The 21750-nt window shown below is 43.3% G+C and overlaps 1 protein-coding gene across 4 annotated transcripts in view; it reads left to right on the plus strand.

Moving 5' to 3' along the window:
* Positions 1–21750, plus strand: part of CREB5 (cAMP responsive element binding protein 5) — a 422135-nt gene that overhangs the window by 99774 nt on the left and 300611 nt on the right. For all 4 annotated transcript variants that reach the window (XM_073809776.1, XM_033863113.2, XM_033863114.2 and 1 more), the window contains exon 4: positions 5091–5212. In XM_073809776.1, the coding sequence (XP_073665877.1) occupies positions 5091–5212 (122 nt within the window). The remainder of the gene's footprint in view (positions 1–5090; positions 5213–21750) is intronic.

The raw sequence follows: 21750 nt of genomic DNA on the forward strand, positions 1-21750 counted from the left end.
AATCGGGTTTCTGCTTTAGCTGTGTGCTTGTCATTTAGGCTTTGGAATAATCATACTTGCTGGGACTGAAGCACTTGATGGTAGACAGACTATGGACTGATTGGAAAACTTAGTGAGATGCTTTTTTTTCCTAGTAGTCCTGACCGTATACTTGTGGTCCTTCCCAGATGTAATGTGATACAGGATTTCCTATCATAGAAGTGATGGGTGAATTCCTAACTCATAATGCCAAGTTTGTGGCACTCTTCCGGGCAGATAATGCAAGTAGAGCCTCTGCATGGCAAATGTCCTCTACCTAGCTATTTACAGAGGCAGTGATTTTATGAAAAGATGCTCCTGTTTTCAAGAAACAGGCTCATCATTCCAGGAAGGGAACCAGATGTTGAAATATGACCAACTTTTCAATCTTTCATGTCCGATTGGTAAAGAAATCCCCAACGACGCTTGAGAGGAGTACAGGAGGGTAAGATTTCTCACTTGCACTGGCCCTGGGTGTCTAGATCTCCTGAGAACCTGGTGTGCTCTTTGTAGACTGTGAGAAGGTAGCATGCAGGCATTTCTGCAGCACCAGTGCAGATTTACAAAGGTAACAACAAAATACTTTCAACTCGGGTAAAGTTCAAACTCAAAAGCTATTAACTTTTTGCTTAGTTTGAGATTTGGGGTTATCTTCTCTCATTCAGATGGACCTCACTGGAGTGGAAGCACTAAAAGAAAGGGGAGCATAAGTCCTTAAACAGTCATCTCAGCTCTGAGTTCCCACTGGAACCAGTTCCTGTAAGACCTTGGAGTGTGGCCTGTCACTGCGGAACACACCTTAGATATTATCCCCTAGTAGAGCATCGGTCACTGTTATTCAGGACATAGAAATTGCTGCTGCTGTAGCTAACTGGTGCACGCTCTTGGTTCTAAATAAGGTGTAGATTACAAGAATTTTAACTTATGACCATGGATATTACCCACTTACTTCTGGTCTAATTTCAGCTGGAGTAGTTATTTGACAAGGCATTCATGTGGCTGAGAAACTCTGCCTCTTTTATTTAAGCAGCTGATAGATTTAGCTGTCCCCCTTTTGAAGATTTGCACATTGCCTGGCTTACTTGGAACTGGTACCATGTGGGATCAAAGATGACTAGAAACCCTGTATTAATTCTAATAAATGTTAAAACAAAAGTTAAGCTCCATTTTCTGGTTCCTGTTGTAACTGGAAAGAATAGCTCATTCACAAGAAGAAAATGAATTAAATATTAGGAACAGTGTGCCTTATCTATTCCAAATGTGGGTACAGATTACAGTTTTGCTTTTCCCTCACTCTTATCATATGGCAAAGAAAGTCACGTTTGGTAACAACTCTGGGGCCTTCCTCTGAGTCTTTGTCTCTGGGGATAGGAGGGAACCAGCTGTCTTTACTGCCCATAGCTCCCCTTGTTCCATAGCTTTGTTTCCCTATTGCTGCAGAGAGGCTCAGCATGATGGACGGTGCCATTACTGTCCTGTGCCATGCTCCTTCGGCCTCCCTTTGCTGATGTATGTAGGTGCATGCCGGTATCTGGGAATAATTTTGCATTAGAGGAGACAGAAAACATCTCTCAACTTTGCTTGGGGCTTGGGCCCCCAACTGCCAACCTGAATTCAATTTCATGGAGCATCTCATGAACATGTTTCAGAGTTCAGGAGTCTGTTGGAGCCTCTAGGATTGCTATTCTCTCTACCTGGAATCGTGGTCCTCAACTTGTAAATCTCCAACAAAGGAGCATAGAGGAATAAAGGAAAATTAAAACCTGGCAAACTAAATTCCCATTGATGACAAGTGGTCTGCTATTTCAGTTCTGTCATGTGATACTTTCTCAGGTTTTTTAGTCACAAAAATGTTCCTCTCAGATAGTGAAGAGTCTGTAGGCTTGTAATGCAGTTCTATTGTGTGAGGGATATAAATGATTCCAAGATATTTCAGAAGAGCCAAGGATTGTTAGGAATGTCAATTACTTATACAATTAAGCGACTCCATTACTAAATGGGGCCAAAGGTGACTTTCAGTTTCCTCATAAGTAAAATGGAGGAAATAATTTTTACCTAATGTGGTTGATGTGAAAATTAATGAGATGATGCATACAAAGCACTTAGCACTATGCCTGGCATGGACTAAGCATCCAGTAAACGTATACACACGCGCACACACACGCACATACACCCTTAACACACACACACACATACCACCCTTAACACACACACATACACCACACCACCCTTAACACACACACACACACCCCTTAACACACACACACACATACACCCTTAACACACACCCACACCCACACACACCACCCTTAACACACACACACACCCTTACACACACACACCACCCTTAACACACACACACACCACCCTTAACACACACACACACACACGCCACCCTTAACACACACACACCCTTAACACACACACACACACACCACACCCTTAACACACACACATACACACACACACCACACCACACCCTTATATTTCCACTCTCACGTTTCGTCTATTTACACCTTCTGTTCATAAATCTCCTTTATCTATATATCTAGCCCTTGCCTCTGGCCTAATTTCCAGTGTCTGACCAGTTGTTACTGATGTTCCTGTTCAACTGTCCTTTATGTGGTCATATTTTCTTTGATCTACTAACAGTGACTTTTGCGGTATGCGGGCCTCTCACTGTTGTGGCCTCTCCCGTTGCGGAGCACAGGCTCCGGACGCACTGGCCCAGTGGCCATGGCTCACGGGCCCAGCCGCTCTGCAGCATGTGGGATCTTCCCGGACCAGGGCATGAACCCGTGTCCCCTGCATCGGCAGGCGGACTCTCAACCACTGCGCCACCAGGGAAGCCCCCTAAAAGTGACTTCTGAAGCGAACCTAGTTGTGGTGGTGATTTTAGGATTCACAGAATCATGTAACTTTAGAACTTTATTTGAAAGATGATGAACTTGAAGTCCAGAGAATGTAAGTAATTTCCCCAAAACCACATGATTTTCTAATCTGGATTTCTGGGTTGTCAGTGTTGTCTTTCACACATGCACCAAAGACCTTTGGACCTGGCAGGAGAGTCTAGGCAAAGCATGGGATTTAGATTGAGAAGGGATTATGTCCGAAAGTAAGAGAGGACTTAATAGTGATAAGATGGTTACAAATTGTGTGACCCTGTGCAAGGTACTTAACTTATTTCTCCTGTCCTAAAATAATATGCACCCTGCTTACCACATAGGCTCTTGTGAGATCTATTAATAGATTCTAGACGATGTGGGTAAAAATGTAAACTGCAAAATGCTACATAAATACTAATTTTATATTTTATAAGCCACAACACATAACTGCTATAGGTATATATTGGATACTTAGGCATATATGTGTATCTTAATAAATTAATTAATTTTCTAATAAAACTATTTTCAGTGAAACCCAATCCTTTGCATGTCTTTTATCTATAATGTCCAATTTATGATCGTCTGTTGTAGGCTCTCTGTGTACTGCAAAGAGAGCTCAGAAGCTTGGAGATTGGGCTAAGAATGGGAAGGAATGCAGATGGGTATTTTGTTGATTGGAATCCAGATCAGCCATTCGGTTACTTCTCAGGCAGTAAAGCTCTGTGCCCGTAGGGTATCGGGAGACATTGCCTTGGAAGGGCTGATTAAGTGGAGATATCAAGCCATTTCAGCTTCATGGGTGTTAAGATATTCTTTGAATCTCAGTAGATAATTTACTGGGATTAATTACTCTAATAAATAAATAGGATTCTAATTTCTTGCCATATAGGAATTTCTAAAGAGAGTGCAGAAATTGCAAATTCGTATCAACTTGAGGGCATTCTTCATTTGACTGGTGGTGATGGCTTAGAGGACTGTGCAGGAAGAGATTTGAGACCGAGTGTAGGTCAAGCTGGACAAGGGCCATAATCAATCTAGCAGTGTCTGCCACAGGCTCAGGTGGGAATAATGCATGTATATATATAATGGAAATAGCACCAAGCCCTTGGTTATAATCCTAGTGTTGCCACATCTACCTGGGAGACCTTGGACAAGACCCTTAATCACTCAGGCCTTCCATTTTCTTCGCTTGTAAAATAATTGGTGTGGCCAGACTTCCCCACTGGGAAGTGGTCCTCTCTGGTTCTTTTATCTTCTGTTTCTGTGAAAAAGGCAGTTCACACAGTTTTATTCATGTCCACTCGAGTGCACCTTTACAAGGAAGATGACTGTCCTTAATAATTACAAAGGTGAGATTCTACTCTGCTTACCTTATAGGATCTTGTGAGATCTAGATTCTAGAGAATGTGTGCGAAAATATTTTATAAACTGCAAATGCTGCATAAATATTAAGCCACAAATAGTGGTTTCAGATCCTCCAGTTTTTAAGTAGTACGCTCTCCAGACCATCAAGAATATGAAAGAAATTCTATTCCTTTTAGAGAGTCTTCTCAAAACATTCTTTTGGCTACAGCAAAAGGAAAATAAAATTAATAATTATATTTTTAAGGGATGGAAGCTGAATGTGTTTGACTTGGAACCTTTCATCATCCTTCTGTGACTCCGAAAATGAGAGAAAGAATTGCTAAATTTTTATTCTCCATTAAGAAAAAGGAATTGAATGCTTGTTTCTCTCTTTTTGTTTGATATAAACATTTATAATTTTTTTTGTCCTCCCAGCCCCCTAAAATCAGGCTTAACATGGACTCTGTAGATATTTTTGGCCTTATTTTAGCTAAATCATGTTTTCCAGTTAAAAGAGAGTTATTCCACACCTTGCAATGTGTATTCAAACGATATGAACTCCAGAAAGTCAACTGTGGGATCTCCTCGCCTGAAGTTGTCCAGAGGGAGGCTTGGGAAGCCCTCCCATGTCACAGCCTTCTACACATCATGTTGCTCCTCTGGGCTTTATGGTTTTATTTTCTTCCATATTCTCATTTTATTTAAAGGGCTGGAAGATTATGGGTGGCCACTCGGCATCGTCATTAAGGCGAGGGGAGGGGATTAGTGAATTTATTAGTTCATACTTGCCACTGACTTTTGAGGAAAAGGTCCCATTTATGATCCCTCGGTCTCTGTTTTCAGATCAGACTCCAACCCCAACGAGATTCCTGAAGAACTGCGAGGAGGTGGGGCTCTTCAATGAGCTGGACTGCTCCCTCGAGCATGAGTTCAGGAAGGCTCAAGAGGAAGAGAGCAGCAAGCGGGTAGGTTTGCTTGGACGGACACCTGGACAGGTGTCTCCTCTAGCACCTGCTAGAAACATCTGCATGGGAACTAGGTGGCACCGCAGACTGTGCTGATAATGCTCTAAAACAGCATTTATCCGTTTGCAAGTGTTTGATGGTTTTTGTTTTTGAAAATGGATGAATCCCTGGTTGTAGAATCCAAGGCTAGAAAAATCATGGGAAAAGCAGATTGTCTGAAATATGAAATTGAAGCCAAAATAAAGTTACCTGATTCTTGACCTGAGTCAGAAAAACTCACAGAATTGTTCTATTCAAAAGTTGTTGTTTTACTGTGCTAAATAAGAGCAAGCTTTACCTGCGTGGTGAGTGCAAAAGACAAGGGTCAAGGGGTAAGATGACAAGCGAAGGATTGTAGCAGTAGAAGAGAGGATTTCACCTGATTTTGGCCCAGGTTGTAACTGTCTGATTTGCATAATCTTCCCGGTATCTCTCCACCACGTTCATAATTCCTTCCTGGTCATATTATTGAACGTCTGTTGTTGTGGGAACAAATAGGTTCACTATAAGTGTGGATTATTTGTCCTTACAAATGTAGAAAAGTCACTTTACGAATCCCTCCAGAATATAGTCAGTTTTTATTGTAATGTCGTGTAAAGTGATTTAAAAATCACTTTACCAGATTAAGGAAAAGAAATAGAGTCACAGCTAAATATGATAATGAAGCTTTTTGGTGTTTTTAAACTTTTTTGATAGACCATTATTGAATGCCCACAATGTACTAAACAACAAATTAGATACATCCCATGAACAGAGACTTAGACTGTGAAAGCTGGTTGAAAGGAAGCGCCGGCTACATCGTAATGGATTCTGAACTTCCAGCTGTTCCATCCGGAGAAGAAATTTTAAAAGGTTCTGATATTTCTCTAAGTGTTTCAAAACCTTTGAATCCTCCTCTATGTGAAATTATAATAATCCCCCTCCACCAGATTTTTCATGTCACATTCTCACATCAAAATAGCCATTCAGTCTGTACTGCTTTCGGAAAAATCCTGAAAATAGGTTACAAGAGGGGTTTAAAATCTCAGTCAACTCATTTGATTTATAATTAGTCATTCATACTTGACAACGCCCCTACACCCGCCCAGTGAAGCGCCTTTTTTCTTTTTCAAAGCAAACACTTATTTAGCACTTATTTGCCAGACACTGTTCTGAGCACTTGATATTTTTAACTAAATAAAAAAGGAGGCATGCGTTCTATATTTCATTGCAATAGAAATAGATTTTTAAAAAAACATAAAAACAGCAAGGGACCGAGGAACCAAAAAGTCTAGTAAATTTCCTCTGGTTGAGTAATAAATTTAGCTTTGCTGATGGACATGGCATATGTAGATGACTGAGGGATTAAGTTCATTCATTCCTTGAGATAGTCAAGGTTGGCTTCTTCCAAACTATAAGAAAGGTGTGTACTTGGTCTGTATCGTCTTCATTTCTGATAGAAGGGTTTTAATCGAAGTGTATACCCTTAATTTTCCCAAAGACATTTTCCAAGATTTAACAGCTTTAGGAAGCCCATGGTCGGGGGGCGGATTTAGATCTTCTCCTTTGCATAGTACTCATGATCTCCTATATGAAGCCCCATGGGAGGAAATTCTTGCAGATCTGAATTCCAGGAAATAGTTTGCTTCCCCTGAGGAACTGAAATATTTTCTCCTCGTGGACATGAGAATCCTGTAACCAGTTCTGTTTCTCTTTTTGCTTTGACTGCTTGTTAACGTGAAGCCGAGTTGACTGCTTAACTTTGAGAACTTTTTAGAACACTGTAATGAGCATTTTACTCCCCCCACGGACTAGATTTTCAGTTCCAGTTTATATTTTCTCTGGTCCCGATTTTTAATTTAAGAAAACATTTTCATGCTATACATTTTTTGTGTGTGTGAGTTGCTTTTGATCCTTTTTGGGTTGAGTACAAATAATTAAATGCTAAAAATTAAAATAATTAGGCAAGCAAAGTTGAGGAGGACTATTGTCACTGTAGAAATAGTCTTTTTCTCTTTCACATGTTGCTCTTAGCAACACTAGTCATGTGATGACTTTGAGATGGGTATGTGGGTGGGGGACCCTGCAGCGAGCTTCCCCCCATGGTTTTGGGGTGGGCCCCTCAGGAGACCAGTGTCCCACACCCCAACTTCACTTTCACACACTAGAAGTTGGACAGCGTTCAGACTGTTGAGGTATCCTCTTCCATTGCCTCGTTCAAACAGAGGGCCATATCCAGCCTCGGTGACCGTGACTACACATTCTTGAGGCCTAATTCAGGATGATTCATCCAGTGGCCAGATGGGCTGTGTTGGTGGCTTCTGCCCTAGCATTTCCTTGGAAGCCACAGGATGGGGAAATGAGGAGTAGGAGATGCTCTCCAATCTGCCAACATACTTTTTTTTTTTTGCGGTACACGGGCCTCTCACTGTTGTGGCCTCTCCCATTGCGGAGCACAGGCTCCGGATGCGCAGGCTCAGCGGCCATGGCTCACGGGCCCAGCCGCTCCGCGGCATGTGGGATCTTCCCGGATCGGGGCGCGAACCCGTGTCCCCTGCATCGGCAGGTGGACTCTCAACCACTGCACCACCAGGGAAGCCCCCGCCAACATACTTTTACACATCCCTTTGACCACATTACTCCAGCTCCGAACATCCCTGGCACACTGCTACCCCCAGCTCCTACTTCATTTGTTTGTTCCCTGCTTGAAATGTAGGAATACAAGTTCTTTTTTCAACGCATACCTTGTCATCATTAAGTTTTGTCTTCTTCCTCCCTTTCACTCCACATTCAGATAACTATTCCTTTTTAATTTGAAGCTCCAACTCTCTTCTAATTTATTTTTCTCTGAGACTTTTAACAGAAGACTTGCATTAGTTCCCTCAGCAAGTTTTAGTAAAGTGGGAGATGGATTCATTTATCGGGAGAATTTGGTTAAAAAAGGTTTTTGCTTGAACTTTCTAAGTACTTTATACAGAAATGTTAGAAAGACTGGACTGGTCCTTCCCTCCACCTTTAAAATTCTAGCTGAAGTTTGGTCTAGAAAATTCTATCAAAGAGCAAATAGAGAATTGATCCGTGTTTAGCCCGTGTGGCTGTCTGTTGGGGAAAATTCTGTTCTACAGACTATATTTAATCCTGACACCCTTTTTCCAAAGCATCCCAATGTGTGTATAGAATGAGGACAGGCAAGAGGCAGGTAATGACCAATAGAAAAAGCCCCAATGTCTGTATCCATAGCGTATATTATATAACAGATGACACATTCCATAATTGCCTCAGTCTTCCACCGTAGTATAAACCCATAGCTTCAAAACTCTCTAATGAGAGATATTTTTTTTCCCTTGGAAAAGCATCCTTCACTAGCAGTATCACAAATCTCAACTTGCCTACGGCTTAGAAGTCAGGCTGGTCCTGAAACAGATGAGAAACTTTTGTTCATCATTTATTCACGCAATAAATATTTTTGAGGGCCCACATTGTGCCAGGCACTGTCCAAGGCATTGGTGAATAGACCATGGACTAAAGCTGATTCTGAAACAAAAAAACAAAAAAATCCCACCCTTCAGGTAGCTTACTTCTCATGGGCAAGACAAACAGTAAGCAAGTAAAAACAATAAAATGTATAATATGTCCATAGGTGATAAGTACTATAGAGAAAAATATGTAGCAGGGAAGAGGCACAGGGAGTGCTGGGGGTGGTCTGGGTGGGCATCACTGGTAAGCGGACATGCAGCCAAGACCTGAAGGAGGGGAAGGCTGAACCAGGTGCGTACTGGGGAGGAGAGTGGGGAGAGCAGCGGGTGCAAAGCCCTGAGGCTGGAGGGTGCTCTGTGGGCTGGAGGAACTGCAAAGAGCAAGGTACGTAGTGATGCAAAGAGTGGGCTGAGGGGGCCCGTCCAGGAAGGCTGTGTAGGCTTCAGCTTTTATTCTGAGTGAGATGGAGAACTGTAGGACAGTTGTAAGCAGAGGTGTGATAGGATCTGACTTATATAGTAGAAAGTTTACTTGGCTGCCTAGTTGGAAGTAAACTGTTGGAGGGGAGTGGCAAAGTGAGACCAGGTAGGATGGTATTCAAAGAATCTAGATTAAAAATGATGGCAGATTACTCCAAGGTACAGATGGAGGGGGTGGTTAGACTCTGGATCTAATTTGAAGATAGAGCCAACAGGAATTGCTGATGGATTACATCTGGGGAGTAAGAGGTGAACTTCAGGATGAACCCAGATTTTTGACCTCAGCAACTGAAAGGATGGAGCTGTCTGTGGGAGGAACAGGTTTGAGGGGAAAATTGAGGAGATTTTTGCAGACTTGTTAAGTGGAAACATCTAATGGGCAAATGAATGTATAGGTATGTAATACAGGACCTGTCTGAAGATGTAAACTGGGGGGTCATCGGCATGTAGGTGGTGTTTAAATACATGAGACTCAATGAAATGACCTGGGCCAGGAGTGAATGGAAATGAGGTAGAGAAGAGGTCTGAGCAGGGAATGTGACAGAGTCCTCCATCCTCCAAGACAGAGCCTTCAAGTCTCCTCGGTGGGCAGAGATGACACAGAAGACCATGAGGCATGAAGAGTCAAGTCAAGTATGGGAACCCTAGCAGTAATACTGAATGGACTCCAGTAACTGGCAATCGACATGCCGATTTTGTGTTCCACGTTAGAGGAAGAAACAAAAACAAAAGATATTTTTTAAGAAGGGTGAATTGACCTTTCACATTTGATTTCTTTTTTAAAAGAGAGATCCAACAGTACATATCTAGGAGGTGGCAGATAGCTTCATCATATGATAGCAGTTGTGTGGGAGTGTGTGTGTCTGTATGTATAAGAAAGGAAGGGGAGTTGAAAGGACTAGAAATGAACTCCTTTGTCTTGCTGAGAGAAATATAACATTACAGCCTAACGTGGTGAAGGACCCTGAAGATGAAAAGCGCGGTGTATAAGTGTTAAGTGTTGTTATTCTCCCCTAGGACCTAAATCTGACTCATTATGCTGATGCAGCAATAGCAAATTAGGGCATTTCCATGCTCTAGAATTCCTACCCAAATGATGAAAAGTGCAGTCTATTCCCAGAGGGTGTTGACTGTTTAACACATGGGAACAGGGGACAAGCTACAATCTTAAGATCTTGGATCCCAGCTCAACAGGAGTCATGGAACAGGGCATGGCCAGGTCAGCCTCAGCTCAGAAAAATCGGCTGCTCAATCTGATTAAATTCTGTACCTGGAAATCATGTCACCGGACACTACCAGTTACTTGAGGAGAGAGGGCGCAGAAAGGGAGGCGCTTTGCCTTCGTTACAGTCTTGCTCTATCAGCTACTATCAGGCATGGCTGCTCTCTGGGGAAGATGTGAGTGGCATTGTGTGAGTGGCTGCTGGGTGGAAAATAAAAGATACCAAGTTGAGCGAACTTGCAACAGCTGATGTTTCCGGTTATGTTAACATGTTGCTTCTATGATATTTGTGTAATACGATCCCCCACCCCAGAAGTCTGGAGAAAAAGAAACATTCTGAAACCTAAACTTGGTTTTATTGAGGTTTTGCAAATGTCACCATGTTTGCTAAATCCTAGTAGATGAGATTGTTTTTTATCTTTTTGGCTTTTTTTTTTTTTTTCAATCAGTATGACTGAAAGGAAACACCCATTGGCAACGTCATTGAGAGATGACAACCTATTTCTTCCCCTACCCCAATAACTGGAAAATCTAACCCTTATACCATAAGAATTCTCTTGTCCTCCCCCTCCATTTCAGCACACTACAAATGTAAAGCGCTTTCAGCTCTCTCCTTATAGGTTTAAATTGTGCTCTCAGCCTAGATGGAATTTGATGCTGGAAGAGAAGCTGGCTTGGTCTTTGCATCCCACTCAGTGGAATGACTAAACCAGTGGATAAACTGGAAGCTATTTCATTAGTTTTAGTTCCCTGGGATTTAGGATTAATGAGTACAATCTTAACAGAGATTGTTAAGAGTTGGTATCCACTTCCACATATGTCAGTGAATCATGATGTGATCTCAGGCTCAATTTTAAAATGGAATGGGAGAGAAAAAACAACTCATAGAGTTGGTTTCTTTTATTTGTTTTTTGGTGGAAAGTCAGGGTATCCTCAAAGTTGCAAAATGCATCGTCTGTTGCCCTGCAGAGAGTGAGCACATAAAATCAAGTATCTTTGACGTGGATGATGAGGGAGGGAAGGCCCACGGCTCTGAGGAAAACTGACCCAGATGGGTACTGGGTGTTTGCTCATATCCTCCCTTGGACAGTTTGTATATTTGGCTAATTTGGACCTTAATGGATGAGTCTTCACAATCTAACTTTCACATTAAAGAGAAAATGTCTCTTGAGGCTGAGGGTTTACTTTCTAATGCTAAATCATCTGGCAGTTCATGACCCTGCCCTCAGCCAGTGTTAGGAGCCAAATTAAAAGGGGGTGGTCACTGGTAATGGCAGATGAATGGCAGATGAATGGCCTGTGAGTGGCAGGTTTTATTGTTGTTCAGTGTTTTTTTTGGTGTAGGTTTTATTTATATTTGCTGTCACATGACATTTGTTCTGACAAGACTGAGGTCTCTGCCTGAGGTCTTTTTGAGAACCGATTATAAGGTTTTCAGAGGCTGAAGTTTGAATTAGAAAGTTTTGCATTCATCCCATGCAGTGATGGGTGTTCTCCTGTGAGATACTGATGTTTCCATTTGAAGCTGTGGAGTAGAAGAGATTTGGAGGACCGGATCCTAAGATACAACATGAAGATTGCTAGAGGAAGCTTGGCATTGATTTTGGGAACGTCTATTTGTGTTGGAAATACTGCAGAATAAAATAGTATTTTCTTGCACCAGTATTTCCTATTCAGTTGTGACTGGGTATGGTAATAATCAAAGTATTTCTATAGTCAGGAAGCATATCTGACATGTGGGACATTTTGAACATGTTATTAATGATAATTTGATTTTGGTCCCACTAGTTAACAGGGAATAATTATAGGTGGTTATGGCAGTACTACATTCCCATTTTAAATACAGAACAATAACCTATCGAGAGAGACAAAAAGAGTTGATAGGCGTCCACTAAGGGGGACCAGTGACAGGGGGTGCATATCCTGGCTTTTATCCTACCTCTCTGACTGTGCTCCCTCTGCCTCCTTGTCTTTTGCTGTATCCACTTTCGGTTGGTTTCTGTTTACACCTTCTCTTCAGAAAACTTGTACATTCTCATAACCTGGCAATCAACTCCACCCAACAATTCCTTTACCTGTCCTCACCGTGAATATTCATCTCTACTCTCCAGCTGTTACCAGCATTCCCACTTGAAGATGCCGCTGCTGTTTGTAACGTACTGTGCCCAGAACTGTGCTCAAGGCTTTCCTGCAGAAACTCATTGCCATGTCTAAACCCCCCCACCTGCCTCTGAGTCTGTCAGAGACATAGTTCATCCACCTCAGGAGGCAGCTTTGCCTTCCCTCCCTCCTTTGCACCCCATCAGCTTCCTTAGGCCAGAATCCTCATCTCTTCTCTTTATTTTCCATTTCTATCACCTCAAGTCTAGCCCATCATCACTTCCTGCTGAGTTACCTACCGCTGCACATTCCAAGAAAATGTTTTGACCTCTAACCCAACTTTAAAGAAATACCTAGAATTACGTATTATCGCAAAATTGAATGTATTTTTTAATAAGTGAAAACAAACCGAAATATTTAGATGTAAAAAAAAAATTGTTCTTGAAAGTGTTTGCCTCTCACTTGTGGTTAAGTTGAAAGTTCCTCCAAGTACTGTCATTGTTAAAAGGTAGAGGGGTTGGTGTGGGATGTCATCAGTATAAAAGGGAGTGCTTTGGGAGCTGTTAAACTGCAATCTTGATTCTAGGAGATTCTATGCATGGAATGCATCTAAAAGGACCAAAGCAGGGATGGGGGTGGGATGGGGAGGGGCACTTAAAAACTGAGTCACGGGTTTCCCTGGTGGCGCAGTGGTTGAGAGTCTGCCTGCCTATGCAGGGGACATGGGTTCGTGCCCGGTCTGGGAGGATCCCACATGCCGCGGAGCGGCTGGGCCCGTGAGCCATGGCCGCTGGGCCTGCGTGTCCGGAGCCGGTGCTCCGCAACGCGAGAGGCGACAACAGTGAGAGGCCTGCGTACCGCAAAACAAACAAACAAACAAATAAAAACAACAACAAAAAAAACTGAGTCACTCTGCTATACAGCAGAGATTGGCACAGCATTGTAAATCAACTAGATTTCAATAAAAAAAAAATTTAAAAAGACTAAGAAAAGGAACTAAAAATGGCCCAAAACACAATGGAGCCCTGAAGCTCTTCAGGCACCATCATCAACCCAGACTCGGGTTGTGAAGATCGCTTGTTTGGCCTGCCTTCCCATCAGGCGGGCTTACTGTAGCTGATAATTAGTCCAATTGGATTATTTGGCTGGGAGGCTCCTCACTAAAATAATTACGAAGCTCAGCTTTAAGAGCCGAAAAAAGGGCAGCTTTTCCCAGCTGGAGACTTTCTCATCAGGGTGCTTTCTCTGTTTGGGGGGGTTGGGTTGGGATCTCAGCTGGTTAAAATCACTCCTTACCTGTCCTGAGGCAGGCAAGCCAGGCTGGGATTTCAAGGTATTAACCCAAATGGAATCACAATGGCGAATGGACGCTCTCCTCTGAAGGAATCCATTTCCAGCTGTGAGTAATTCAGGACTTGCAACCCACCAGACTCCCGCGGCAGTGGGTGTGTACCTGGGGCCAGGAGGCTTTTGCATCTGCCTAGGGAGCATGTCCTGTCCTCCGCGAGGCCCTGCATTCATGCTCCCGAAAGCAAGCAGGAAAACAGATCGGTTTTCTGGGCTGGATTAAAACAAAATGACTAAAAGATGAAGCTTCCGTTCTGGGCAAAAAAAACAACGCTCACATTTAGAAAATTGGACCACATGTTAGCCGCACTGAGCATCTGCAGCTAAGAATCACTTACCTGGGCCCCTCACAGAGATGTGAGGAAAAAAATGACACCAGGAAAAGAGGAAAGGAAAAGAATATAATAATTACAAGAGTCTCTGCTTCCATCATCTCATAAATCCAGGTGAACATTAAGTATGGTTAAGAGCAGGTATGGGAGTGATTTACTCTGGGAACCCTGCTTTAGCATTTGTGTGCTGTTAAGTTATTTCCATATTGATAAGGCTGAGGCCAGGAACTGGGATTCCACACATTCCTCCTGTCCGTGTTGCCAGCGTGTTGGCTGTCGACTCAAACCTGGGGTGCGGTGTCTGATTTTAGTACTAGAACCCTGGAGGAACAGTTTCCTTGTCCTTAACCCAACTTCCACCAAAACCCAAAAGCCTAGGAAAGCTGATAAAACGGTGGATTTCCCCCCCTGTACCACATTCCTACACTTTGGGGAACTGGCCCTTCTGCTGACCCACAGAGGCTGGTTGGATTGGAGAGGAGGTCAGGCCTTCCCTGGGGTGGCCAGGCACAATCACCTGCTGGCTCCTCCCTCTTGGGCTGGGATGCTTCTCATATGCTAGGAATATTGGCTGCAGACTTCTCCAGAACCTAGCTGGGCTTCCCTTTGTTCCTTGCTTTCTGGGATATGAAAGGCTATTTTTAGCCTCTTCGAACCTGTGGCTCTTCCGTGTGATGGGGCCGGTTTCTCCTTTGGCTCTAGAGGGAAATGGAATGCCAGAAGGGCTTTACGCTCAGCATCTCCTCTAAGCGCATATTTTCTAATAAAACTCACTAGCGTTGGCAGAATCAGACTGTTGTGTATGGAGATGATATTTGGACTTTTTGACCTGAAGGCGAATGTGAGCTGTTTTACTGGACAGCTTTGGAGCTAGAAGGACGGATTGCCCCACCTGCAAGCTCTCCCTTCATTGTCCTGCATGCTGGGGGCTTCCCCAGTCTTCTCCGTGAAGCGGGGCAAACCCCGCATTTTGGGTTCAGCGTGGCTGCAGCCCAGGCATCCCTGGGATCTGAGTTACAGGCAGAGCACACCATCTGTTATATGAAAACTTTGAAAGTTGATCACAGTGCTGACCGATCCTGCCTGAGTCGGGTGCCGGGCGCCGCCTTTCTCTGTGGCTTTATGTTTGGGTGGGGGCTTGTTTGGGCTCTGCAAACAGTCATGTCCCCAAAGAAGAAAAGCAGTCGTGTTTTGTGTGCCTGTCGGGTTGATTGACTACAGATGGTGCAGTGCCAAGCATTCCGAATCACAGCCGCTCTCACAGAAGTCGTCCCCTTTCTGGCTTCTCCCGGTATGGTTTGTTATGCACAGAGCTTAGGAACTTTCCCAGAGGATTTACAAACGTGAGGCTATTGCTGGATTCGCTGGCACAGTTGGTCCAGGCATTCCTGTTGGTCCAGGCATTTCCACGGCAATGTAGAGCACATGTGAGCGCCACCCTTCCAGCCCCATTTGGTTGGTCCCCAAGTGACCAGAAGGGAACAAGATGGTCCAGAATCCTGGCAGCCCCTTTTGTGGTGTGGTGTGCCAAAGTGCGACATACACTGTCATACCTCTGTGCTGCTCATCCACCTGAAAACTGCCTCCTGACACCTCCTGCGCTAATTGCAACAGCTCCGGTGTGGATTGTGAAGTAAGGCGGAGTGTTGTCTGAATTCAGGACGAGAGCAAGAAAACCAGACTCCATCCCTCATTCTCTAAAAGTCATGCATGACTTCATTTTCTCACCGGTAAACCGGGCCTTTTAACTACCTTGGAGTTAAAAACATACATAGTTCAAATATATTGAGATCTGGAGCATAGAAAATAAAGCCGATTCCTAGGTACATGGTGTTAGATTCACATATTACTGCAACATCTCACCTCGTACATTCTTTCAGGTGACTGAAAGAAGTGTCCTAAAAGGGGTCCTGGGAACAGAATTCCAAGTCCACTTTCACAGAGACAGTAAGGCAGTGGTGACATCGCTGCCTGAAAGAACGTCTCTCCCCTTCATAGCAGGAGGAGGGGAAGAGCTCCTTATTCCAGATTTCTGCTAGATGTCTTTCTTTAGTATCATAATAATGCACATATACACAAGTACATGTCTTGGGCAAAGTGGGCCATCAGGCTTTGTGAATAATTCCTCGCTTTTTTGACCATCACCTAGTATTGCCTACCATGTGCAATTCAACACCAGTTTTAATGACATTTGATGTCCAAGTACAGCTGCCTGCTGCCCTCTGTGAAGGTGGCACGCCTGATTTGCCCATCAGCTGGGTGTGAACTTAGGAGTGATTTCCCATTAGTGGTGATGGATTTGCACGGATCCAAACACACACACCCGCCCATGGACCCCCTTTTGTGACCAGAAGCACATATTGCCAGACAGCTGGCCAGGGCCAGGGGTGCAGTCTGTGATCACAGGAGGGAGGAGCTGCTCTGACCTCATTAGTGCCGTTCTTCTAATTGAGGGTCTAACACTCACAGACTACAGCTACCCATGCCGCACTCCTAATACAATGGACTGGTATATTTTACAGAAAACAATCTGTTAACAATACTGATGGAGTAGTCCAAGCACTATTTTCTCTTCTGAGATTTTAAAATTTGCCCTTCCTAACGTCTTCTGCCTTTTAACAAAATCTCACCATACCTCAGCAAACTTGCCTAAATCGTGAAACAGTGGTTTGTTGCTGTGAAAGAACTCTGAGATTGCACATTTCTGTTTCAGTCAAACTGAAAGTGTAGAGGAAAGCTTGAGAAGCTCCTGTAGAATGGAGGACATCCTATATGTCTCTGATCTTAGCGTTCGGGTGGGTGTTAGGAGGTAGAATGTGAATGAGGCTTTGTGTGTATGTTAGGAATGGCTTGAAAGTAAGTTCGCCACTAAAATACTTTCCTTGGATGCTTTGTGGGATTTATTCAGCTCATCCTCCTGGACTCACTGGCTTTTAATCAAAGAGTAAATAATCACTCCAACAGAGCCATGCCCTGTACACATGAAATGTTTGACTCGGTACAGTTTTCAAACATCCGTTTACGGCTTACTGTGCTCATAACTCTTTCACCCAGTTCCTCCTCCTTCATTTGGAAGTCCTAGCCCCGACTTCCTCATCCCCTGCCCGGGGTGTTTGTGAAGCCCCTTTAATCTGTGCCGCTGAGACCATCTGACATATTAGCCAGCCGGAGAATGAGGTCCCGACCAAGATGACTAATATTTGCATTCGTCTTTCCGTTCTGTAGAAAAGAAGAAAGAGACCAATTCTGATTCTTAAAGTGGTCCTCATTTTCCACACCCCCCTGGCAGAGGTAACCTGTCCTTGTGCCAAATGCCTTTCCCAACAGCTGTTTGGTGATTCTGTGTCACCGGGCTCACTGTAAAATCAGGCATATCCTTTTAATTACCTGTTCATATTTCAGCCATGCCGAACTCCATGGCACAGAGAGAGGGGAGAAACCTTCATTGTAATGGATTTTTAGTAAGACTATCTCGGAGATAAGAGTCCTAAATCTTGGCAGGCTCTTTAGAGCACACACTTTGTGATTGCACACAAATTCTTGGCTCCCTAGAGCTGTGTTGTAAGTGAAGTGCACTGCACGGGGCTGGGTAATAAGATACTGCAGATACATTTGAGAGCAAGGTACACTTTTGCTTTATTTATGAAGATAGACATGCTGGTTGAGGGCTTAATCACAGCTGATAAATCATTTTAAGAAAGCCTATTAGAACCATATGCTGATATTTTTGCATTAATATAGTGTGTCTGTTTCCAGTCTAATAAGACAGGGTTTTCTCTCATGCTCTCTGTTTCTCCAGTGTGGACTATTTATCTGTTTAAGTGGTATCACTCGTGTGGGAGCATTTATCTCTTTAAGAGGTACCATTAATAAAATAAGGTGAAAGGAAAGGGGGAAGGAAACATGAGTGAAAGGGCCCATTGCACAATGCCTGTGTGTGTGTGTGTGTGTTTGTGCATGTGCGTGTGCATGTGTGTTTATGGTATTACAAAGGAAAGAGTCAAAAAGCTGAGAACAGGAAACATCTCAATTAGAGTTTCGGAAAACCGTGGATTGGTCTTCACTCGGCATAAGGTAGTCATTTCAGCCCAGGTGGTTATAATACTATAGTAAAAGATTATCTGAATATGGGTGGGGGGGTGGAGTGTGCACTGACATTTTGGTTACCTCACTTCTCCCCAAGCTAGCAGAGGTCTGCCCCAGGAACAGGTCCCAAGGCTCTTTAATGAGAGCCATATTGGGGCTCCAACTCGGAGCCAAGTTCTGTTTTTCGCTAATTGCAGGGGTGCCTTGCAGATCTTTTCTATTATTTCCTGATTATACCCCTGCTCTTTTTATTATCTTGCCAAAATTCAAACAGTAATAATTGCATGATTTATTGTTTATTTATAACCCCTTCTACTGTGTCAATCACTGTATTAAATAGATTTTTAAAACAGCAGTGGCTTTTACCAAATGACTAGATTTCTTTTACCTTCCACAGAGAAGCCATGCATGGTGAATCTCACTTGGTATTCCTCAGAGTGCTTCCATGGCCCTCCCTCTCCAGAATCCTGTCTTTCTGACCGTATAAATAAGGGCTGGTTTTGGTGCACAGAGAGAGCTTGCGTGCCAGGAAGATGTTTTAGGAAAGGATATTAATTTATCCTTTAGGAGTATATCCAGGTTTGGGTTATATGACTCCTAAGTTTCTTTCCAACTCACAGTTTCCACGATTCTCTGAAAACTGCGTTTAGAGATAAGGATACGTGAAAAGCCCATTTTATACGAATTTAAACATAGTGGGGAAACCTGACACCAAATTACTAGAAATTGAGATTATGAACTAGTAATCATAAAATTCACTACCATTCACTTAGGGGTCCCTACTATTTGTCAGGCATGGTGCTAGAAGTTTTGTTTACATTATTCCCTGATTGTTGCAACAATCTTATGAGATAATTGTTTTTACCTTCATTTAACGTAATAAGAAGTTAAAGCTTAGGAGTTTAAATAATTTGCTGAAAGCCACAAAGCTCGGAAGTTACAGATCCAGTATTTGTACATAGGACTGTCTGCTGGAAAATTCCTGTGCTTCCCACTACTTCAGCCTCTTCCTATCTTTATTTCCTTATGGTACCTGTATATTTTAATATACCTGCTAATTTACTTTAAAAAAAAGTTCGGTGGAAGCTTTGCAAAACATCAAGCTCTGCTTGATCTCCACAAACACATGAAAAAATCTTGACTGCACCCACTCTATCCTGGTCTTTAAAAATTCTTCTGTAGGCCCCCAGTCTCAGCCCCAAATTCTTCCGTGTTCTGTAGCTGCGGCTGCAGCAGCACAGCTGGCCCTGAAACCTCAGGAAAAAGGCAGCTTCTCTTCATAATGCATTTTTCAATGTCACTGAGGGCATGCAGTCCACCACCACCTCCCTACTCACCAAAATACATTAATTCCTGGTCCAAACCAGACCTGGGACCATCTCTAGTGTTGTGTAACATCCTCCTATGAGGTATTTCCTTCCTTGCTTGCTCCTAGTGACCACTGCTTTCCTGGAGTAAGATGAACATTTGCCGAGTGGAGCTGTATTTGGAGCCTACATTAAATTCTAATAGAGTAATACCTGCTTGAATGCCCCCGAGGAGAGCACACTTAGGAGAATGCTGCTATGGTATCTTAGGACATTGCCTTGAACTGGGGGGGACGGTGGTTGCTACACCATTATTTCTGGGTGTCATAGGAATTTGGGCAGTAGGATAGAGTAATTTCTAATACGTAGGCTGTGGTCAGCGTTATATATTTAAACGTTTGATTTTAAAGGAAAGCTTTGTCGTGCACCTTCGCTCCACCCCCAACTTCCACCCCTGGAAATGTTTCTATTATGTCCTCCCAATTCAAGCCAACAAACTTTATTGACGGCTTAAGATGTCCCAGGTGCTGTGCTAGGGGGACCAGGTGCCAAGGCTGTGTTCTGTAGGGGAGCTGCTAGTCTGAGGGTACAGGGGGAAGCTTGGCTTTCTTGATGGGTCCTAAGCTCCTCTGGAATCACAGGTACAATAGAAATGGCAATGACTGTGGCTACTCAGTTTAGCTGCATATTCCTCATGACCTGACCCTGACTTAATTTACCAGTTTTCTCTTTTGTGTTATTTTCTCTCTTGTGTCTTTTCTGTTCCAGGAAAATGGAATAAGTCTCCCTTCCCTAAACCTATCTGTGTCTTCCCCACCTCACTGTGCTCTTGCCCACAACAGTTATCTCTACCTGGAAGGTGTTCCTCTCCCCTTATCTTTGACCAAATCTAACCCATTCATAAAAGCCTGTGTCAGATGCCACCCCCATGAAGCCTTCTCTGATCCCCCCTCACCTGATGTAACCTGGGCCTCCCCGAATTCCCACATTACTTTTCAAGCACTTCTTGTGGCACTTCTACCTGCCTATGTCATGTTCTCCTATTCGCTGCATTCTCCTCTCTCCCCTCGACTGTAAGCCGTGTTGTTGCAAGGCACTGCCTAGCCCCTTCTGTCACTCCCAGCACCATTGCCTCACACGTGGAAGAAGCTCCATGAAGAATTATTGGAATGGGTGAATGAATGAACATAAACGCATGAATGAATGTCCTTATACAGCAAGATTACTTTACCTGGTTTATCCGAGGCAAGGAGAACTGAAGGGCCTTGTACGGCACTTTGAGAGGTCTCTTAAAGCGTTTCAGTATCCATTTTCTTTTCAAGAAATTTGCTAATCCATGAAGGAGCTAGGATGACTGAGGATGAAAAATACCCAGCAACATAGTTATTGGTTAATAGTATACCGTGTAGAGAATCTTGAATTGAAAGCAAGAAGGCTTGGAATGAGGAATTCATCTTTTCATTCAGCAGTGTTTTATATGTGTCAGTCATTGGGATGCAATAAGATATCACTTAAAATGCCAGCACTTATAATAAAGTGTGACAAGTGTTTCGTACCATAATAGTAAAATAGGACTAAACTAAGGATTTCCTAATGCAGTAGTGTGTGTGTGTGTGTGTGTGTGTGTGTGTGTGTGTGTGTGTGAGAGATGTGGGGAGAGTGGTAAGTTAGGTTAAGTAACGTAACATTATGAGCCTTGGTCTTCTCATCTGTAAAATGGTGATAATAATTATTTATCTCATAAAGTGTTGCTGATGGCAAACAAAGTCCCCTATGTAAAGCACTGTAACGTATATGCAGTGGTGCTCAATAATTCTTGTTTTCTTCCCCTTCACTATATGTATACCCAAGGCTGCTGAGACCTTAGTGCCAAATCTGTGTTGGGAAACTAAGCAAATACTCTATGCCCATAATTTTTCCTGGATTTTAGGTGGTAGTTGTGACTCAGAAGTCCCTTTCATCATTGCAGTGGGCCAAGAGACTAAAACCTTCCAAAGCCTTTAGTCAAAACTCGGAGGTGGGTTTGGTGTCTATGATCCGTACCCAGCAGGAGACAGTCTTCTGTTGTTACAGGTGATTCTTATATAAATCCAGAGTCTTAGGGCTTCCCCAGCATTTTCTTTCACAACCCAGGTAGTGAGTGTACCCACTATTTATTTTTAGGAAGGTT

The sequence above is a fragment of the Tursiops truncatus genome, chromosome 9, assembly GCF_011762595.2.
Source record: "Tursiops truncatus isolate mTurTru1 chromosome 9, mTurTru1.mat.Y, whole genome shotgun sequence".
NCBI classification, from domain to species: Eukaryota; Metazoa; Chordata; class Mammalia; order Artiodactyla; family Delphinidae; genus Tursiops; species Tursiops truncatus.